The sequence below is a fragment of the Lissotriton vulgaris genome, chromosome 5 (assembly GCF_964263255.1).
Source record: "Lissotriton vulgaris chromosome 5, aLisVul1.2, whole genome shotgun sequence".
NCBI classification, from domain to species: Eukaryota; Metazoa; Chordata; class Amphibia; order Caudata; family Salamandridae; genus Lissotriton; species Lissotriton vulgaris.
In genome coordinates, this window is record NC_141693.1 from 1,927,156,158 (window position 1) to 1,927,178,398 (window position 22,241).

General features: G+C 44.9%; 1 protein-coding gene across 15 annotated transcripts in view; it reads right to left on the reverse strand.

The window, feature by feature from the left end:
• Nucleotides 1-22,241, reverse strand: part of TNXB (tenascin XB) — a 743,838-nt gene that overhangs the window by 101,864 nt on the left and 619,733 nt on the right. For all 15 annotated transcript variants that reach the window (XM_086924531.1, XM_086924530.1, XM_086924535.1 and 12 more), the window contains one exon: nt 14,641-14,784. In XM_086924531.1, the coding sequence (XP_086780657.1) occupies nt 14,641-14,784 (144 nt within the window). The remainder of the gene's footprint in view (nt 1-14,640; nt 14,785-22,241) is intronic.

The window sequence follows — 22,241 nt, forward strand, 5'->3', positions numbered from 1 at the left end:
TAGTTTACATAACAACAATAACTTAATGGAAATAACAAAAGGAAATATAAATGGCAATGAAACTCTAAGCTTGTTTCAGAAATGCTACTTGACACTGAACTGCTTGGGGTTAAAGTAAACGCATACCTGAGTTACTGTGTTCAAACCGAACTGCAGCATGTATACTCTGAAAGTAAGCTGCACAGTATTGAGATGTGGGGGATCTGCCCTACACACTGCTTGATATCAGTGTAGGGACATATTTATCAATATTTCATGCCAAAAGACACCTTGTTACGATGCGCTGTATGAAAGGGAGAGTACAGGAATGTGCCATATAAATATCAAGACTGTCACATTCCTGCTTTCTGCCTGCGTTATCATACAAACTGCTGCTTAGTGCCAACGTAGGCAGCCCTTCACCATGGGTGTAAGGGTGCCTGCTATACAGGCAGGATTTGTTTTGTGCAGGAAGAGACACCGTCCTGCAAAAACATGCCTCTAAGGCTTTTTCCTCTTTCTTATATATTCTGAGGAATGCAGCCCTTGTAGAAAGAGGAAAAACAAGAAGAAATAAAGATATTTCTCCTCTTAACAACTTCCCAGGAAAGGCATAACATTCTGCTGCATTCCCAGGTCTACCTGTGTTGATAAATCTGGGAATGCTATAGAATCCATGGGAGTATGCATGGGAATATTCACGATTCAACAAATGGGTAAGACACGCACCGCATGGTAATCAAAATTGTTGCTTTGTCGCGTGCAGCGGGGCTTCACTTTCTGTTCAATCAAGCGTTTCCAAATTATCTGTAGAGCAAATCCTATTAGGGTTTGTCCCCCATGGCACAGCGTAAATGGACCCTTGGTAGGGTATGTATAGAAAGTACACCAATGCGATTGTCAATTCATTAAGTTCTTTACTTCATTGAGTTTTTGATGTCCAAATTATCAATCAACGCTTGATTGAACAGAAAGCGAAGCCCCGCTGCACGCGACAAAGCAACAATTTTGATTACCACGCGGTGCGTGTCTTACCCATTTGTTGATTTCATAGTCTGTCTCAAGACACAGCACGCCAGGATGAACTTTGACAACATTAGGAGTTTGACAGATTCAAAAGCTCAAACATTCGCTTTCTCTAGCGACGAGGCAGCAAAGATATATAGCCTGATTAGAGAGGATACAGCTCCTTTGACCAATACTAAGAGTCAAGAGAGCAATATTAGACAATTGTTGTACCTCCTGAAAAAAGAATCCAACCAAAGACTGCATGCAAGCACACTAGTGAGGTACCATTGTGCCCAACGAATCCCTCGGGGACTTAGAGTCTCATTAAAACCATTACTGTGTAAAAACAATGCCCGCTTCGTTGAAAAGTGGTATGAGATCTTGAATAAATGTTCCCTAGATCTTATCCTTTTAACAATCGAAAGCACTGGTAGAACTTAATACTGAAATTGACAACATAAAACATGATCTCACCAATGCTATGGAGACAACTGATTACACTAAGATGCTAGAAGACTTAAATAAACAATTGGATAAATATACACAAGAAATACAAGAATGGAAGATACAAAAGTATAAAAGGGACACAATAGATTATAAGCTCGGCGAGGTGTACACTTGGGCTGAAGTGTACGCCCGCTGACGCCAACAAAAACCCTATAATCCCTATTCTGCGACGGAAACTTCATCCTCAGATAGTGATGCACATACTCAAAGGAAACAACAACACGTACAACAGAAACCACTGATAAAGCTTCAACATCCGAGAAAACGGTTCCTTTTTTAGAGGACGGCTCAGGAGAGCAGGAAGACCCAGGAGGGGCAAAAACAGCAGAAAAAACAAAAGAACCGGAAAAGAAGGAGAACCGAGTCAAGAAGAAATTATGGAGTTTAATAACTTAGTAATAAATATTTCTACACACACATTACCTGATTTGGAACTGAAGATTCTACAAAAAGGCCAATCTTTCGTACCTACCACCAGCTCAAATACCTTAGAACTGGAAATCAGTTTCTTCAAACTTATGCAAAGCATCAGGCTAAGGAATTATTTTGAGAACATGATAACAGTGAACCCACCACCGGATCAAGTTCTGATGGACTTACGTCCTCGAAGCACGTTTTTGGCTCCTGTTAGCCACAAGCTGATTGAAACCTTTGAGAACCTGGTTAAACAGGATTTAGTATCTTTACAATTTCAACCTAAATTGAAACACTGTAATTTAACAATGAAAGAGAAAGGCGCACTTAAGAAATTGCAGACAATACAGACATTATTTGTCAAAATGCGGATAAAGGCGGAGCTCTTGTGATCATGGACAATGCATTTTATGAACAACAAGTACAGTTACATGTGTCTGACACCAACACATACATGAGATTAGAACATAATCCGACCAATGAATTTTGAATGACACTTGAAACCATTATACAAGAGGCAACAACTTAGAAAGTTATCACTGAAAAAGCTAGAAGATTTCTTACCCCAGAGAACCGACCTTATACATGCTTCCGAAGGTCCATAATGACCTACAAAAACCACCCTTCAGACCTATCGTATCCACGAAAGGTAGTATATATGAACCAGTATGAAGACTAATTGACAAACACCTGCAACCTTTGGTGACCAAAACACCAACCTATGTTCGAGACACAACTGACTTCCTTCAAAAGATCAATGACATACAGATCACACCCAATGAAGAACTTTGGCTTTGCACAGTGGATGTAAAAGCGCTATATACTTCTATCCCCCATTACATGGGAATTGAAGCCATTGAGGACGCTCTTCTAAAATCGGATATGGAACCTCAATTACAATGGTTTTTAGTGGAACTGTTAGCATTCACCTTGTATCAGAGCTATTTCATTTGGAAAGACTCATGCTACCTACAAATCAGCGGGACTTCAATGGGCAACTGTGCTGCCCCAGTGTATGCAAATCTATTCATGCACCATTTTGAGCAACACAACATTCTGAACCGACAAAATTGGATTGAACATGGAAGAGTATTCTTAAGATATATAGACGACATATTTATCACATGGGCTGGACCAGAGACCAAACTATTGACGTTCCTGAAATAATTGAATGAGATCAATGATCGTATTCAATTCACGTGGACATATGATCAACATTGTATCAACTACTTGGATGTACAAATTAAATTAGAGAACCACAAATTCATGACAACTTTACATCAGAAACAGACAGACCGCAATAGCACCTTGCACTATACAAGTTTCCACAAACCGAGTTTGAAAAATAATCTACCTTTATCTCAACTGATGAGATTAAAAAGGATTATATCTGATCCCTCAGATTGCATGAAACACACAGAGACAATGTTTAACAGATTTAGCGATCGAGGATATCCAGAACATGTACTTGTGCAAGCTAAAACCAAGGTTGCAAGCTTTAAAAGGGAAGAATTATGTTATGTTATGTAATGTTATGTTATATAGAGTTTTATTAAGCGCTCAGTTACTCGGACCGAGTGTCCCGGCGCTATCGGACCCAACACAACACAACCATCACGGCCGAGGGGAGTTAATTGCAGAACAACCACGTCTAAAAGGGGAAGGACCAAGGCTTCCTTCCACGATGGAGTCACAACTCCTGTCTCAAGGGAGAGATTCAAAATTGGATTGACCATAAGGTTAATCACTTGTGCCAATTTGGCGAGATGCTTGGCCGGACAGGAACCAAAAGGTGATCCCGATCGCATCTTGGATAGAATCTCGAGCGAGTCTTGTAGAGCAATAGGAGGGAAATTAGCAAGCATGGGCTGCCCCAACACAGGTTGGGGGCGGGCAGAGCCATGATGGAAGATGCTGCCCCAGCAACTAGAGGGAACGTTGCCTGGATACTGATGATCTTATTAGCAAAAAAGCTTGCCAATTGAGTAACCCAGGACTTCGAAAAGGAACGTTTAGGAGTGATAGAGGCTGGAGAGGTAAATTCTTTTACAATCAGGAAAGTCTATTTGCTGGTATTAGATGCCTCCTCAATCCTCCTAGCAAAGTACGATTTCTTTTCCACAAAAATTGCCTTATGGTAGCCCTTAACGCACTGCCTATAGGCCTCCTCATAATTTAAGCGCCAAGCTCGTTCGGCCTTCTTACAAAGCCTACGACTAGCATTAAGCATGGGCGTGAACCAAGACGCCGAGGCGCGCTGAGAGTTCCTAAGCTTCCGCTGGGGAGGGGCCAGCTCCTTAAGGCACTGCGCTAACCATGTTTCAAAGAAATCCAGGTCCTGTTCCAAATCGCCAGTGGACTGGCACGGATGGGACAGTAGATACTGCGCGACCATATCAGGGGAAACTTTGTGAAAGGCACACGAAGGCGGGGGGATAAGACCAGTCCCTCTGGACGAAAGACTTGATTTAAATTGAATATCAAAATTGACCAATAAATGGTCAGACCACAGTACAGGTCGAGGAAGCGCAACTTTGATGAAAGTGGTGGAAAAGATCTGATCAAGCATATGCCCCTTGTTGTGAGTAGGGGAAGCCACATAAGGTAGCAAGCCAAGAGGTTTGGTGGTGTCTAGCAGCTTGATGGTGTCGGGTGCGTCTGGCAAGTCCATGTGGATATTAAAATCACCTAGAAGTATGCAGTGCTTAAACTGCACACTCATAGCCTATATCACAGCGTATAGCCCCTTGTGAAAGGACCCAATAGGCCCAGGGGGCCTGTACACTAACAAGCCTGCGCAGGATTGGGCTGGTGAAATCGTCAAGCAGAAACCCAGAGTTTCGGCCCCAGGGATGTCATCTGTGGGGACAATAGAGCACTCAAAGCGACGGTCGATCACCAGAGCCACACGCCCCCCTTTGCCCGAGCCCCGATCCTTCCGCAGCATGAAGTAATCAGGGGGCAGAGCATTGGCGATATCTGGACCGGATATTTCGCCCAACCATGTTTCCGTTAGGAAAAGACAAGCAGGTTTAGAGTCCGAAAGAAGGTCAAAAAGGTCCTGCACATGTTTGCTTACAGATCTCGTATTCAGAAGAGCACAGGAAAAGTTACACACAGGCGAACCCTGACCCAACCTGGGTATACTCGAGTCTCCTACGTTTTCCGTGGCCCGCCCACCCCGGCCTCATGCAGAGACCATCCACACCCTTGCAGGGAAAATGCCCTCTAAAACCACGGTCCTGCACCGAACAGGCGCAATTTCTACCCCCTCTCAAACTCAACAACTGCAATGCAGAATACCTAAGTGACTGTAGCTGACAATTGTCCCCCCGTCCGCCCCCGGCCGCCTCCGTATTTATCTAATCCTTTCCTTTCCCCCAATGCTGGTGCCCTTTTGCTAGCACCAATGCAGAAACGCTTGCACCATGGGGCAAGGGTGCCTACGTTACCTGCAGGATTGTTTTTATGCTGCAAGGGGCACTTTCCCTGCTTTTTCCTCTTTGTATGTGTGTTGCACAATGCAGCACACATGGAAAGAGGAATCACCCATGGAAAGAGAAAACAATGAGGAGAAATAAAGTTATGTTCGAGGCATATGAGCTGCAGATTACACACTATGCATAGATGGCCCCCTAGTGTTGGGCCTGGATGTTTGCAGTTTGTTTTGTTGTAGTAAAGTCTTTGGAAGTCACTGGATAGGTGACTCCTCCTTTGGATGATGCAGCGCATGGGCATCGGCTCCATCCCTAGATTGTTTTTTTCTGCCACCAGGCTCGGATGTGTTTCCAGCGCTCTGTGTTGGAACCGATTTACAGAAATTAAGTTTCGAACGCTTTTCCAGTCGTCGCTACTCTTCAACACCGAAGACTTCCATTCGGGTCGTCGTCGACGGCCTTCGGGCCGAACTAGGCCTCGACTCAAGCTCATGAAAAGGACGCCATTTAAAAAGTGTCATCAATGTGGGTCGAAGTTTCCCTGCACCGACCTTCATGAAGTCTGTTACCTTTGCCTCTCCCCGGAGCACAGGGCCAAAGACTGTTCCGCTTGTGCCTCTTTCCGCTCCAAAAAGACTATCCAGGACCGAAGAGTGAGGAGAACAATGGCTCAATCTTCAGCTTCGATTCCAGACGACATCTTTGAAGAAGGCGTCAACGTTCCAGAACAACACAATGTCGACAGCAATTCCGAGGCAGAAGACTCCGAAGTCGAGGACATCACTCCAGCACAGCGGGTCATAAGTAAGACCGTCGACCCGACTCTTCCTCGACACACCCAAAGAAGGTCCCGGTCACACCCTCTCCCTCGGGCTCGGGTGCACACCGACACACACTACTTCTACTGCCCCACCTTCGGGCCTGGCTAAGAAGCTAATTAAGCCTTCAGGTAACTCTGGCTCGAGTCGGCCTTCGCACGGTGCCGGCGCACATTTACCGGCACCGAAAAAGACAACTTCACTGGCTACGCTGACATCAAACCATCGGCGCCGAAACATACCACTACTCCTTCGACACCGAAACCCAGGTCGGAACTAAGCAAAACCACTTCGTATTCGGAAAAAACACCGAACCGAAAAAAACATCAGATCCAAAAATATACCGGAGCCGAAAAAAACCTCGGAATCGAAAATAGCTCCGGAGCCGGAAATGACTCCTGCTTCTCCGGTTAAAGGCATTGCCAAAAAACCAAAACCGCTTCGGTGCCAAAACCTTCCTCTGCACCAAAAGATCAGCCTCCTGCAGAGGACTTACTTTATCCAGACCCTGCTCAGAAGACTCCAGCTAAAGATCCAATCACTGGACAGCTAATTTTGGCTTAAAAAAAGCGACCACTGGACACACCAGCTCCAGCTCCGCATTCAAAGAAAAAGGACATGGCTACCTCTCCCTTAAGACTGCCTTCCCCTTCGCTTTCACCTGTACCATCACCACATCCTCCCATACCACAACATTCCCCAGCATCCTCTATCATACCAGACGATGACAACAGGGATGATAGCTCTGATGATATGGGGGGGGTAAAATACCTGATCCAGCTACTCCTACAGGATCAACTGACCCGTGGGATGATTATAACACCCCAGATGTCCTAAATATCCCTCAGGATGACATATACCCCTCAAGGCCTTCCCCACCAGAAGACACTATGGGTTTCAATCAATTAATTCACAGAGCTGCGCAAGATCATTGGGTAGACATGCATAAAGACCCAGTAGATGAAGACTTCCTAATGGATACCTTTGATAATGCACAAAGGTCCTCATCCATTTTACCAATGCTTAAAGTAGTGATTAAGCATGCTCCCGAAATCTTCAAGGACCCAGTCAGAACTCGGGTCATAAATCCTCGTATAGAGAAAAAATATAAAGCTGCCCCCTCAGACCCAGCATACATTAAAGACCCAGTACCACTAGACTCACTTGTAGTTTCCAATGCACGCAAGAGAGCAAACTCACAAACATCAGGTGAAGCTCCACCACCAGATAAAGAGTCTAAGCTACTTGATGCATCAGGGAAAAAAACGGCGTCTCAAGCTGCAAACATGTGGCGTATCCCCAATACACAGGTATTATTAGCCAGATACGACAGGGCACATTATGACGAATTAGAATCATTAATGAGGCATCTCCCTGATAAGTACAAGGATAGAGCAAATGAACTTATCCAAGAGGGGGAAAATATTACAAACACCTCTATTTGATGTGCACTTGATGCAGCAGATACTGCCTCTAGGGCAGTCAACACCAGCGTTTTATTACGTAGACATGCCTGACTACGCATATCAGGGTTCAAACCTGAAGTACAAAGTGCCATTCTTAATCAACCCTTTGATGAGCAACACCTATTTGGACCTAACGTAGATGTATCACTTGAAAAAATGAAAAAGGATACAGATACCGCCAAATCTATGGGAGCTCTGCAGTCGCAGACATTCATTTCAACGCTCATCCTATTGAGGTGCCACCAGGGGATACTCTTCAAACACACCTTCTACCTCCTACAAAGCCCCTACACCGTCCACTTAAAGCAAGGGCTACCAAAGGGGTGGTTACAGGGTAACAATAACAAAGGCAGAGGTAAAAATAACAACTCCCGCTCTGCCTCTACCCAATGACTCCCTGCCCCTTCCCCCATCCCGGTCCACTTCAGCCGGGGGAAGACTTCAACAATACCTGCCAGCCTGGGAAAACATCACATCAAGTCAGGTGGGTGCTCAAAATAATTCAATCAGGTTACTGTCTAGAACTAACATCCACCCCCCCAAACATACCACCCAAGCAGCGTCCAATGTCACAAGAACATCTAACACTGCTCAGACAGGAGGTAATATCCCTCCTGCAGTAAAATGCAATAGAAATAGTTCCAGAGCATCAGAAAAACAAAGGAGTATACTCCCTATACTTCCTAATCGCTGCGAGGCCTCCGGGTGGTTATGCGCTATACAAGTGGAATTTTTCATTTCAAAAGAAAAAAAAAAAAAAAAAATAATACCAAAGAAGGATGGATCTCTAAGACTTCAGACCTCTAAACATTTACATACAGTCGGATCATTTTCATGTGGCCACACTCCACTTCTGGTACTAAACGACTTCCTTGTTACTCTAGATCTCAAGGACGCCTACTTCCATATTCCCATCCACACAGCGCACAGAAAATATCTCAGATTTGTGCTAGACGGGCAGCACTACCAGTTCAAAGTGCTCCCATTTGGAGTCACAACAGCGCCATGGGTGTTTACAAAATGCCTAGCAGTAGTAGCAGCACACTTAAGAAGACAACATATTCATGTCGTCCCATATCTAGACGACTGTCTCATAAAAGCCAGCTCATACAGCCAGTGTGTACAACACACTCACGCTACTATTCAACTGCTTCACGACTTGGGATTCACAGTAAATCACACCAAATCGCATCTGCAATCCTCGCACATACAACAGTATCTCGGCGCTAAACACCCAACTAACACTAGCTTATCCCTCTCCAGCCAGGATAGCAAGTGTACAAACTCTCCTAACGAAATTCAAACCGCAACACTCGCTACCAGCTCGAGTGTTCATGCAGCTCATAGGAATGATGGCATCTTGCATATTTGAAGTACCTCATGCAAGACTGCAAATGCGTCCACTTCAAGAGTGCCTAGCACGCCAATGGAACCAGGCTCAAGGTCAACTAACAGACCTAGGGCCAGATGTAGGTAAATCTCATTTACCGATTCATAAATACCGAATGTTACCGATTCGGTATTTATGAATCTGTATATGAGATGTAAGTAAAAATTCTGTATTTTTTACCGAATCGGTAAGATTCGGTATTTACCGATTCGGTAAATACCGAATCGGTATTTGCTATTGAATCCTATGGGCCTTGAAGCCCATAGGATTCAATAGCAAATACCGATTCGGTATTTACCGAATCGGTAAAAATACCGAATTGCTAAGAGGGACAGGGTGTCACTTTGACACCCTGTTGCACCCCTGTAACTGGCTTTTGTGCCATGAGTCACACATACATGCCCTTAGGCCATGTCTGTGTGCCACATGGCACAGGTGTACATGCACAGATGTGCATGTACACAAGAATTCGTAATTTACCATGCAATTGTATTGCATGGTAAATACCGAATTCTAAAGGCCCTGTAGCACTGTTAGAAGTGCTATCTACATCACAAAATACATTTTCGGTATTTTTACCGAATGGTAAATTTACCGAATCGGTAAAATGTACAGAACCGGTAATTTTACCGATTCGGTAAAATTACAGAAAATGTACTTTTTTTTGCCCCTACATCTCCATCGCCCTTTACCGGTCGGAAACGGCTGAAAATCGGTATTCCGACAGGTAAAGGGCTACCTACATCTGGCCCCTAGTGTTGGTAGACGGTCGGACTCATCGTTCTCTGCAATGGTGGAACACTAAAAAACCTTTCCAAAGGGCGACCGTTTCTAGAGCCAGTTCCTCAAATAGTCATGACAGCGGATGCATCGCTCTCCGGCTGCGGAGCTCACCTACTGCATCACACCATGCAAGGCAGGTGGACACCGCAACAAAAGTTACTCCACATCAACCATTTGGAGTTGCTAGCTGTGTTTCTAGCCCTAAAAGCATTTCAAATTCAAGTGTCAGGCAAAGCTGTCTTAGTCCGCACAGACAATATGACAGCTTTGTACTGCATAAACAAACAAGGGGGAACACACTCTGCAGCTCTCTCAGTTAGCACAGCAGATATGGAGATGGGCTATACCACTAAAGATCTTCCTCTTAGCCCAACACGTCCCAGGAGTACAAAACACTATGGCAGATCTGCTAAGTCGACAAACACAGCAGATCCACGAGTGGGAACTTCATCTGCAAGTTCTTCATCCGTTCTTTCAAATGTGGGGACAACCTCAGATAGACCTCTTTGCCACCCATGAAAACGCAAAATGCCCAAACTTTGCCGCCAGATACCCACACCCATTGTCCAAAGGCAATGTGATATGAATGAACTAGTCAAAACTATTTGCGTACCCTTTTCCTCCTCTCCCACTACTTCTGTTAGTGGTACGCAAACTACAACAACATTCCCTGACGCTCATTCTAGTCCCTCTAACTTGGGCCAGACAACCATGGTACACCACGCTGTTGCAGATCTCTGTAGTACCACTCCAAAAACTAAACCTATCTCCACACCTATTAACACAGAACCATGAAGAAATCAGACCCCCGGACCCAGCTCAGCTCTACCTAGCGATCTGGCTCCTGAGGTCATAGAGTTTGGTTACCTCAACCTTCCTCCAGAACGTATGAACGTTATCAAAGAAGCTAGACGTCCCACTATTAGAGCATGTTATGCTGCTAAGTGGAAACGGTTTGTCATATACTGCCAAAACAACCAAATAAATACTTTAGACGTGTCTATTCAACACATCATAGGATATCTATTACACCTTCAAAAGTGTAATTTAGCCTTTACATCTATCAGACCACTCCTCGCTGCCAGTGCAGCAAACTTACAAAATAGACAACATCTACCTCTTTTTAGAGTACCAGCTATAAAAGCTTTCATGGAAGGACTCAAAAGAATAATTCCCGCAGAACGACACCTGCACCAGTGTGGAACTTAAACATTGTTCTCACAAGATTAATGGGACCTCCCATTGAACCATTACATAAATGTGAATTGCAATTCCTAACCTGGAAAGTAGCTTTCCTAGTAGCAATTACTTCTATCAGAAGGGTTAGTGAACTACACGCATTTACCATTCAAGAACCCTTTCTGCAAATGCATCATAACAAAGTGGTTCTTCGTACTAATCCTAAATTCCTTCCTAAAGTCATTTCACCATTCCATATAAATCAATCAGTTGAGCTGCCTTTATTTTTTGCCCTTATTTTTCTCGCAGCCTCAAACAGTCGCAGAAAGAGCTCTACACACCTTAGATGTCAAAAGAGCATTACTGTACTATATCGAAAGGACACAAACTTTTTGTAAAACAAAACAACTTTTTGTGTCTTTTTCACCCCCACATAAAGGCAACCCCAAATCAGGGATCGCTAGGTGGATTGTTAAATGCATACAGATATTTAACCACAAAGCCAAACGTACATTAACAATTCCTCCAAAAGCCCATTCTACAAGGAAAATAGGTGCTTCAATGGCATTCTTAGGGAACATTCCCCTAGATGATATATGCAAAGCAGCTACATGGCTTACTCCGCACACATTCACAAAGCATTACTGTGTAGATGTGCAAAATAAACAACAAACCACTGTGGGCCAGGCTGTACTAATAACACTGTTTCAAACAACTGCAACAGATACTGGTTGTCGCCGCTAGGTGTGTGTACTCCTATACAATCAATGCATAGTGTGTAAAAACATAAGTTACTTACCTGTAAACTGTGGTTCTCCAGTATTGGTGTCTTTCATTGATTCACATGCTATATTCCCGTCGTCGAAGTGGGAGTCTCATGGTACATAAAATAGCAGTAATATATGCATATATAGATATAGAGCAATTAGATATAAAGATATCATAAAGTTAAGAAAGTACCATAGAACAGAATAGGCCCATAGCAGCCTAAGGGAGAATTCACTTTAGTAACATATCCGTGTCATTTTAATGGTCCACATTCCATCCAATCAGGTTGCAGCACCCTCTAGAACCTTCTCCTCAGAAACTCAAGTCCTCAGATTTTCTACCGCACGTCTTGTGAAGGGAGTCTCCCTGAGCTCTGCTCTGTTTTCTACGTTCATAGCTCATTTCTACTTGACAAATGTCTTCCTCAAAGAAATCTTTATTTAGACAATGTTCATGCTGTGGCAAACTGAGACTGTTTCATGAAGATTCACACAGTAAATGCATTTACTGTCTCTACCCGGACCATGAAGTCAAGAACTGTAAGTACTGGTGTACTTTTTCTGCTAAAACTTTAAGAGTGTCAGGCTCCGGGTCCAGGACTCTTCAGGATATGATTCTTAACAACCTAGTAAACACACCTGGGAACCTCGTTATATTGCTTAACCAAACCCACTGACAGTTCCTCCCATTCTTTCTCTCCTATAAAACATAAACAGGAATACAATTTGATATAGGATGTGCAGCTTCGACAGTTAATAATTCTTAACCTTGAAACTGCTGATGATAATCTGAGATCATTGGTTTATGATATCTCCGGAATAAAGACACAGGGTGCAGCATGTAAATGTCTTTGCCTCATAACCAAGAGCAGAGTACAGCAACAAATGTTCACGGCAAGAACTCAATGCACAGAGATCTCCTTATACTTTACACCCGTGAAGTAATTGTAGAAATACAACCCAAAACTCTTACATCAGAGCCATTCCTATGCACTCCAAATGTCAATTCTTTGAGATGGATGTATCGTACATCAGCCGTTGACTCAGAGCCCACAGTACTTTGATAAGAAACCCCAAACATGGGGAATGCCCAAAATAATGTAAGAACTAGGGGAGTAATAATCCCCTTGGCAGGTTTTATAACACAGTCTGAATCTCCTTGAAACCAAAAGTGAGTAACGCTCCGACTCCGAGATAGCACAGTAAACACCACAAGCGGGAAGACAAAGAATCCTGCTTCTTCGTCAATCCCGAAATACAAAGACAGGAACCAAGGCAGGAAGAACACGGAACAGCCTTACCGGACTCCTTGACGTACGCCAAATCACACGAAGAATTATCGGCAGCGTTCTGGAATCCCTGGCTCCCTTTACTTCCTGAAGGACGTCACCACGTACATGACGCCTGACGCTCCGTCTCTCCCGTGCCAGGCATACCGGGAGTGGTAGTTTCGGCCTCCCAACCGGCTCAGATGCCTAGAAAAGAACAGTTTGAGGCTGGCCGGGTTACCTCTGAGACGGCCGCCGCTAAACAAGCATGTGAAACATGACAGAGACAGAGAGGCTCGTTTCCTTCTGTGGCTACAGAGGTTGAAGACATCTGAGTCAGTGGTCTTGGAGGTTGAGAATGTCTCTTCATTTCATTCCAAGGCCTCTCAGAAGCGTGGGTCAGAGACGGAGATGCCCTCTCCATTCCTCAAGAAAAGAAGACTTGCTGAAGGCTCTAAGAATGTCTCCCCATAGGACTTGCCTCCAACGCCTAAGGGACCTTGTTCTCTGGTGTCACAGTCCAAAGCCGTGCCATCATCTTCTAAAATGGGCACTGGCTAGTCGACAGGCTCGTCGGCGCGTCCATCGACGACATTGACGACAACTAAATCAGTTGATGCTGTTTCTACGTCGACTTCGACATGTTCAATGTCTTCAAGGACTACGTCGACGACGTCCACCTCGTCGACGACGACCCATGAGGTGAGACCCATTACTTCTATCATTAAGATTTCGTCGACGACTGCCAAGACCTCATCGTCGACGAAAAAGCTTCCGTCGACGCGTCCATCTTCGTCACCGAAAGCAACACCATCGTCCCGTCGACGGGAACCTCTTCGTCGACGGTGACGACGCCGTCGACGGTTGCATCCTCGTCGACGGTCCCACCTTCGTCGACGAGTAAAATTCCGACGACGACATCCTCGTTGACGGTGACGTCTGCGTCGATGCTACCCTCTTCGTCGACGGCGAAAAAACCTTCGTCGACGAAGCTAGATGCCAAGAACAGATGCATACTGGTAAGTAGCATTTTCTTTCTCCTTCCTGCGCCTCCCCTGGGAAGGTGTAACATTTTGGAGCATCCCCAGGTTTATATGGTTTTGCAAATCTGTGGAAGTGTCGTAAACCATGGGTGTTGCTTGGGAACACCCACCGCAACGCCCATGGAACGCATCCCTAACGCAGAGTAAGGCAATGCTGCGATATGCACTGCCTTGCCTTACTCCATATCTATGAGGCCAATCAAAGCCACACAAAGCGGCTTTGCATGACCTCAGGAATATAATTTTGTGATTTGCGCCACCAGAGCTCACAAAAAGTGACACTACGGCGCAAGGGACTCATAAATATTCTCCTAATTTTACCACATGCAGAATCTAAAGAAACTGCTCTGTGCCTGCAATTTTTCACAATTCCTCAAACACAATCTCTGTAAAATGACATTGTAATTCCACTCTTGTCACTTCATTACTACTACATTGCATTAGAGCAAAATGGTGTATTCGCTGTCCAGCACTGAAGCACCCCTCCACTTATCAACTACATTTATACTCTGCGCTGTGTATGAATATTTACACAGACCTTATGGCCGTATCCGTCTGCAGAACATTGGGACATGCCCTACCTGTGGTAATGTAGCCTGTCAGCGGTTCGCTTTCCTCAAATCCTCGTATTGACATCACGTTCACCTCGTAGCGAGCACCAGGGGTGAGTCCTTTGAGAGGTACTTTGGTAGCCTTTCCGTCCACACTCAAACTTTGAGGCTCTCCTGGAAAAAAAACATTTGAGACATGAACACTTATGTAATGCCTGCAAATTGAATTTCTTTCTAATGCTTACATAATAGGTGTTGTGTGATACTCATTTTATATACCTTCAGTTTTTCCCTCTAAGATGCATATTTACCACACAATAATTATCCCACTATTTCTTTGGTATATTTTTGTGCCTGCTCGTAATCTAAAGAAGTACATAAGCAAATCTGTGCTTATGTAAAACAATACCATGGGTCACAGCTACTTATACATTAAATATGGTAAAAGTACATCTGCCATCTTTGTTACTCGTTTCCTTGCACGATCAGCCACCAGGTGAACCAAACAGAGCAAACTTTAAGCAGATTTTGATGCACTGTCTGTAAAATAACTCTTCACTAGTGGTTGAGTGGACTAATGCAGGGATCTGTGTTTGACCCCACGGTTACAGGTTTCAATATCCACGGTGGGTCTCTCAACCTTTCATTCTTCCAAAGACGACACAATGAGTACCCCTGTAATGCATAGTTCAAAACAGCGCTCTTCCTAATTTTCATGCTACAGAAGGCGTTTGAAAGCCAAGGAGGAGCTGGATAATGCTTCCTCTTCGAAACTGGCACCCGCTGTAAAGAAGGTGTTCCACTCTGGGGTCCTTCTCGAATTGATTAAGGCTATCAGGAAGGCATGTTGGCCACTTTTAGCGAGATGGTAAGTTGAGAATATTCTATCAGAGTTCCCACACCTCTGCTGAGACTTCTAGAGCTGCTAGTTTTCAAACTGTATCTTCGATGTAGAGAAGTATTTAAATGCTGATGGCATTGGTGCCCGTTCAGTGGCTTCCAGTCACAGCGTGATAGCTCTGTTTTTTTGGTGTCCATTTCTGCCCATGCAAGAAGCCTACTGCTCCAGTCTCCGCACTAGCGATGTTTAGTTCGGTGTCTGCAGCAAAACAATCTCCACCATCTTGATGAGATCTGAGGCTTTGACCATTACTGTACAGACTCAGATGCACTCAGGATCTCCACTACAGGGTTTGAAAAATAAAATAATTGTTACCAGACCTGCAGGTCTAGTAACTTAAAAAAATCTACTCAACCTAATTGTAATGCACTTGACCTCTGTCTCTGAAAGCCAAGCAAATGTGACAAGTTAACAAGATTTGAAGGCATTTTTATTGCTCATTCACTTTGTGAGCAATAAAGAGGTCTTTAAATCTTGCTATCTTGTCACATTTGCTCTGCTTTTAGAGACAGAGGTCAAAAGTCAGTTTGTCTTCCTACTCACCTGAAAGGGCAACAAGGACCTAAGAATAACTCATCCTTATTAAATCTGGCTCAAGCGAGCAGGCGAGTGGATTTTTCAAGCCATGCACGAGGTATCCCTCAAGGGATGAACATGATGATAGTGAGGCAGACTGACACTGGCAGAGCATTTGGAGATGGGGCATCAAAACAGAAGTGGTCTCAGACTAGAAGTTCTGATATTAGCCGAGCATGTCTCATATAAAATGACTATCTGCACAATAGACAAGTTGTTTTGTTTTTGTTGTCTCTACACACCATGTAGGGCAAATCTAGACTTGTCCCAGTAATTCTGGTGACCAGATCGCAAGAACCAAAGCCTTTGCAGCCATCTAATGAGGAATTCCTTGATATCATAGATGCCGCTTTGGAGAAGTCCCACTTTGCCTATGGTGGGTAGATAAGCCACAACCACTTATCCTTCCTGGATGTTCGGGCATTCATTGTCATAGCAAATCTCTGCCTAATAAGGAGTGGAAGAGATTCAGTGTCTGAGATAAAATCCTTGTGTCAGGTAGTTTGGCCCTGGAGCTTTTCAACACATGCTTGATGGCTTATTGAATTCATGCTTTATTCGAGATAGTTGAAGAGCATTTTTAAGCATTCTTGCTTGGACATGGAGATGAAATGCTGCTTTCCCGTTGTTCATTGTGTGATGTGTGTGTCCTCTACCCACTTACTGATCCTGAGGTTTGGAAATGTTTCACGTAAGTCTAGTCTTACTATACTTATGGGAAAAAGCTACTTACCATTGTTAATGTTCTTTCTAATCGATGACCCAGATTCTGCAAAGTCCTTGCAGCCTCCTGACTGGCTTAGCAAGTGAAGTACTAAATCTTCAGATTACAGACTTACATTTAATTCTGGACACAGTGACATTCAATGCCTTTCCTCTAACGCAGCCACTGCAAGACTTTCACTGTATCATCCAGATGGTTCAGGATCAGTCCTAAATCTCTATGGAGCTATTAAAGTTCTTGGTCATATGCATTCTCTTCATCCACAATGCCAGGGTACATATGTGAGCACTGCAATGGAATCGCAAAGCCCAATGGGTCAGCATCAGGGCTGCCTCTTCTACTCCATACAGGAAATAAAACCAATAACTCTGTATTTGTAGTGGGGGCTGTCAGATGCCGTCTGGAAAGTGGCAGGCTGCTCTCTCTCCCCTCCCAAACCCAGGTCTCACAGTTGTGATGGACAGGTCACTACTGGGTTGGAGGATCATTTAGGCGAGGTGGAGATCAGAGTCCTCTCCACACCAACATGCTGGAACTTCAAGTCCATTTAGACCTCAAAGCCTTCCTTGCATCCATCGAATGCTAGCTGGTAAAGTGTCTCATAGACAACACTTTAAGCCGAACAGGGGATCCTGGGCAATGAGCCAGGGGACTCTGCACCTTTAAATGTTGTTGGAACAACAGATCTCCTTTGTGGTCGCCAACTACCTAGCTGGGTGCCTGGATGGCCAAATAGATGAACTTTGCAGAAATCATCAGACCAATCATGAGTGGCATCTACATCCCGAGGTAGTGCAGGAAGTTATCAAGCCCTAGAGGCAGACATGGCTATGTTGTGAGGTTATATAGGCCCTGGAGACAAACACTTCCATTTTACATGCTTACGTTTAAAGTTGAATTTTTTTTAAGATAATGACTTTGTTAGAATTGGGGGTCTCTGGTTGGCACAGGTAGGTGCTTGTGACAAGCAGGGACCCTCTCCTCTAGTCAGGGCAAGAGAATTACCCTCTTAGAATAACCCCTGGTCACGCTCTAGGCGGCGTGGCGCGAGCAGTCAAGGCTTATTACAGAGGCGATGTAAGTTGAGCATTTGTGACCACATACAGTAACCCAGTGACAACACTACAAATGGACACCACACAGGTTTTATATAAAAAATAAGTATACTTTATATAGAGTTATCACAAGACCAATAAACAACAAAAAGAATCCACAGTACTATTAAATTTCAAGAGTTCAGGTTAAAAAAGCTTAAATCAAGATTCTGTGCGGGTCGGTAACCCGGACGGGCTACAGCGTCGTTGAAAATAACAGTCTAGCAAATCCAGCAGACCGTGTCGGTACGGGCCCACTCAAATGTCGACAGACTCAGTCACAGTCCCCTTTACTTGGGGCGGCCGGCAAGGACGTGTGGGCCGGTTCCGGTGATCGTCGCGTTGCAGAAAGGAGGTGTTGCAGGACGCATTGTCCCTCGATGCGGTGCAGGCAGTGGCCCGTTGAGAGTCGGTGGATCCAAGGCTTGCGTTGCAGGGCGAGATGGTGCTTCGATGCGGTGCTGGCAGCTTGCGGTGCGACGAATGAGCTGGAATTCGGGAGCTGGTGTCACTCAGTCCAGACAGCGGTGCGAGTCGGGCGGTGCGTCACAAACCGGACTCGAAGTCAGCAGCAGTGACCACGTCGGTCAGACCAGTTTGATTCGGTGTAGCGAAGCGTTGCACGTCGCGTTGCCCTTCCAGTCGCGGTGCAGGCTACAGCCCGTTGACAGTCGGTGAGCGCAGAGCTTGCGTTGTTCGAGGCGGATGTTGCTTGGTGCGGTGCCTACAGGACACCGGCCCGGTCGTTAGAGTTGGTCACAGCTCCCTGCCTCTGTAGCCACTTGTTTCCAGCAGCAATTCACAAAGGCTGGTGAAGTTCACAGGCCCTGGGACTTCGGTGAGGGGGCAAGCTCTCTTCCAAGCCCTTGGACATCTTTGCACAAGTGGAAAAGAAAAGTCCACAAAGTCTTTCGCCTCCCTTTGGCAGCAAGGCAACCACTGTAGGCCAATCCCCCAAGCAGCACTTCAGCTTGGGAATAGTCTCTCCCCAGTTTCTTCAGGTTCCTTCTCCTCAGCAGAGGTTTTGTCTTGTCAGTTCCAGGAGTGATCTAATTTCATGGGCTCAGGGTCCCAATACTTATACCCCAAAATCCTTTGTTCTCTAAGAGGCGAGGGGCCTGTGCCCAGTCCAAACCAGTTTCTGAGCACTCTGTTTACCAGACTGCTCCTTTCCTTTCACCATGCAGGGCAGGAACATCAGACGCCCCACAGGAGGTGGCGCCAGCGTTGTGGAAGGCAAGTACAGTCGAGGAGCACTTTGTTGACAGTCTTCCTTCTCTTCTTTCAGTGTGCAGGGCAGAGACATCAGACACACCACAGGGGGTGGAGCCAGCAATGTAGAGGGAAGGCCCAGCCCTATTCAAGTCCCAGGTGTAACTCCTCCCTCCCATCTAGATGCAGATCTCCCTATTCACCACCGGGCAGCCCCAGCCTGTCTCCTGGAATTCCCCAGTCCTGTCACACACAAACCCAGACAAGGAATACACAACCTAGCAGAGGCGGGCTCAAATGGTTAGGCAAGCAAATACCTACTTTCTAAAAGTGGTATATGCAAACACAGAATATTAAAATAAACTTCACTAAAAGATGTATTTTATTATTCTGAGTTCAGGATTTCAACCATGGATTTCAACCATGTTCTCGGAGTCTGTTCGGATTCTAGCATGTGACAATTCTAACAGCCCATTCTGGCCTATGGAGAACAGGTAGCCTTGCAATAGTGAAAAACGAAAATGGCTGTAATTCACTATTAGGACATGCCACACACATCAGGGCTTGTCCTACCTTATACCTACAATGCACCCTGCCAGTGGGCCTACAATAGGGGTGACTAATATAAAGTCAAGGGAAGGTTTAGGGACTGGCAAGTGGGTGCACCTGCCCAGTAAGCATGACAGTACTAGACTGCACGCAGGTTCTGCAATGGCAGACCGTAGACACCTTTTACAAGGTCGCTTCTGTGGGTGGCACAACCAGTGCTGCAAGCCCACTAGCAGCATTTGGATAACACGCCCTGGACACACTCAGTGCACTGTACTAGGGTCTGACAGTAAACCAAGCATCCAATCAGGGAACCACTAATCAATACATCAATTTACAGTAGGGAGCACTTGTTCCGTGGCAATGGACAGCAGTGGCACAGTGCCCAAAGAATCTATTACCAGAAAAACACATGAGGCAACAGCGAAAAATGGAAGGGAGACTCATGCCAATGGTGCCAGGTCTAACAGACTTGTAACACACATTTGCTTGCACGGCCTCATGAGATAATGTACTTAGAAATGGTTAGCTTACAATTACATTTCTTCGTAGGCATATTATCTGGCATTAGGACATTCTGTGACACAAGTGGTAACAGTTCCCAAAGTAATCATATATGCTGCCAGATTATGGTTGCAAATCGGAGCCCTAATTGGCAACTCTAAATGAAGGAAAAAGAAGGGGAGTGATAAGAAATGGAAATGGCTCTAAGTGTACAGTTTGGGATACGATGAAGCAGAGGAATTTCTCCTTTAGATCTTAGTGCCCTCACACACTCTTACGAGTGTCATGCTTCATCATCGGGCGTTTCTTCTCTTGGGGGTGGCGCTGCAGTCCTCCACGGGCTCCACGAGAGGGCTCTTTATCGGAGATCTTTTAGGAGACGCCGCAGTTGTGCATGTGGGTGTGTGGGCCTAAAAGAAGGTGCGTGTGAGATATCTATAAAGAGGGTTTACCCTACTGGTACCTAATGAACTAATTTTATTCAGGAGTCCAAGAGGTAAAGGATAAAATCTACAGCTGGAAGTGAAGCACCTCCACGAAACAAATACAAATGGAGGGGAGAGTATTGCTCTGCTGCTTCGCTTAGAAATCCATGCGCGTGTGTGGTGGTGAAAGTCTGATACTTGAGGTCGACATGTTTCGCACAGTGTTGGTCCCTAATGGATTCTGGTGCACTTCTTCAGGACGGTGTAAAGGTGAGCAATAAAAATGGTAATAAAAATGGTGTTCAGGGACGACGACACCCTATAACCCTATGGTACCTATATTAAGGTGAAGTAACGCCAAAGTGTATGTTCCTATGGACAACCCCTTAGAAAGTCATGGAGTGCCTCTACGGCAGAATCCGCGGTACAAATGCCACCAGTTTTAGCTTTGTATGACAGCCTATTACCTGCCCCAACCGCTCATGGTCTGCCGGAGGACATTCTGTACAAGGACATTGTACACAAATTTTGTTTGTTTGTTTTCCGTTTGGCGACAGCTCTGGGTAGATAAAATCAACAGGACCAGGACTCAGGCACGAAACAAATGCGTGCACTTTATTAAATAAACAACACTATGTAACTTTTTAGATAGAGTAGCATCTCAATGGATTGTCAAATGTCGCCACATACCTGAATTCTATCCCAGCTGAATTCCAACACCATCCTGAAGAGGACGGCGGCCTATTCTACACTAAGGCTGGCTGTCAGATGTCACATGCCCGCAGGTAAATGGGGAATTAGACCACTATAAGGTATTCTGACAGACCCGCACACCCTATGATTATGATAGGCAGCGCTAGGTAGCAGGGGCCGTTATATTTATTCATATAATCTAATGCGAAGGCACGATGGTTGAATTATTCATTATGTTCACCCTTCTTGTAATGCTGGTAACATTGTTTTGCTCCATTCCATTAATCATTTCTGAACACATATTTTACACAAGAGTTTGATTGCTTCAATAAATGTTTGAAATGCCAATTTGTGTACTACATTTGTCTTCTTCTGGGCATGCCCGAGTTACTAACAAAAGGGTAGAATCTGTTTCCACAATTACTCCATACAGGGAATAAGGGCAATAACTCTGTATTTGTAGTGGGGAATTTTTGGGGGAATTAGGGTTGTCATGTTCTGAGGTTGCAGACACCATCCAATGCCCTGTCAGTTTATGGACCGAGGTGGCACACTGTGAGCTAGCCAGGAATTAGGTCAACATATTCTGATGGCATAAATGGACTAAGTCCCACATAGTTTTGAAGCTTCTGTTGCCCAAATGCACAGTCTTACCGAGAAAGTAGGAACTGTGCTTCATGGCACCACCACCGTGCTAGTTTGGGGACTTATTTAATGGGTCTCCCGAGTCGTTTTCTTAAGTGTGCCTACAGACCGTACTCACCAATAATCTGGAGGCGTCAGTGATGTTAGGTATTCATCCTCCTCAGCTAAATAGGGAACTTCTATTTTTGTCTGTGGGTTGTTCATGATTTAAACTTTCAAAGGATTACTCCACTATATTTACCTTCTCTGAATTCCATAAATTAAAATGGCTAACTGAGTAGCAGTAAATTGCAGACATGCAGTTACAC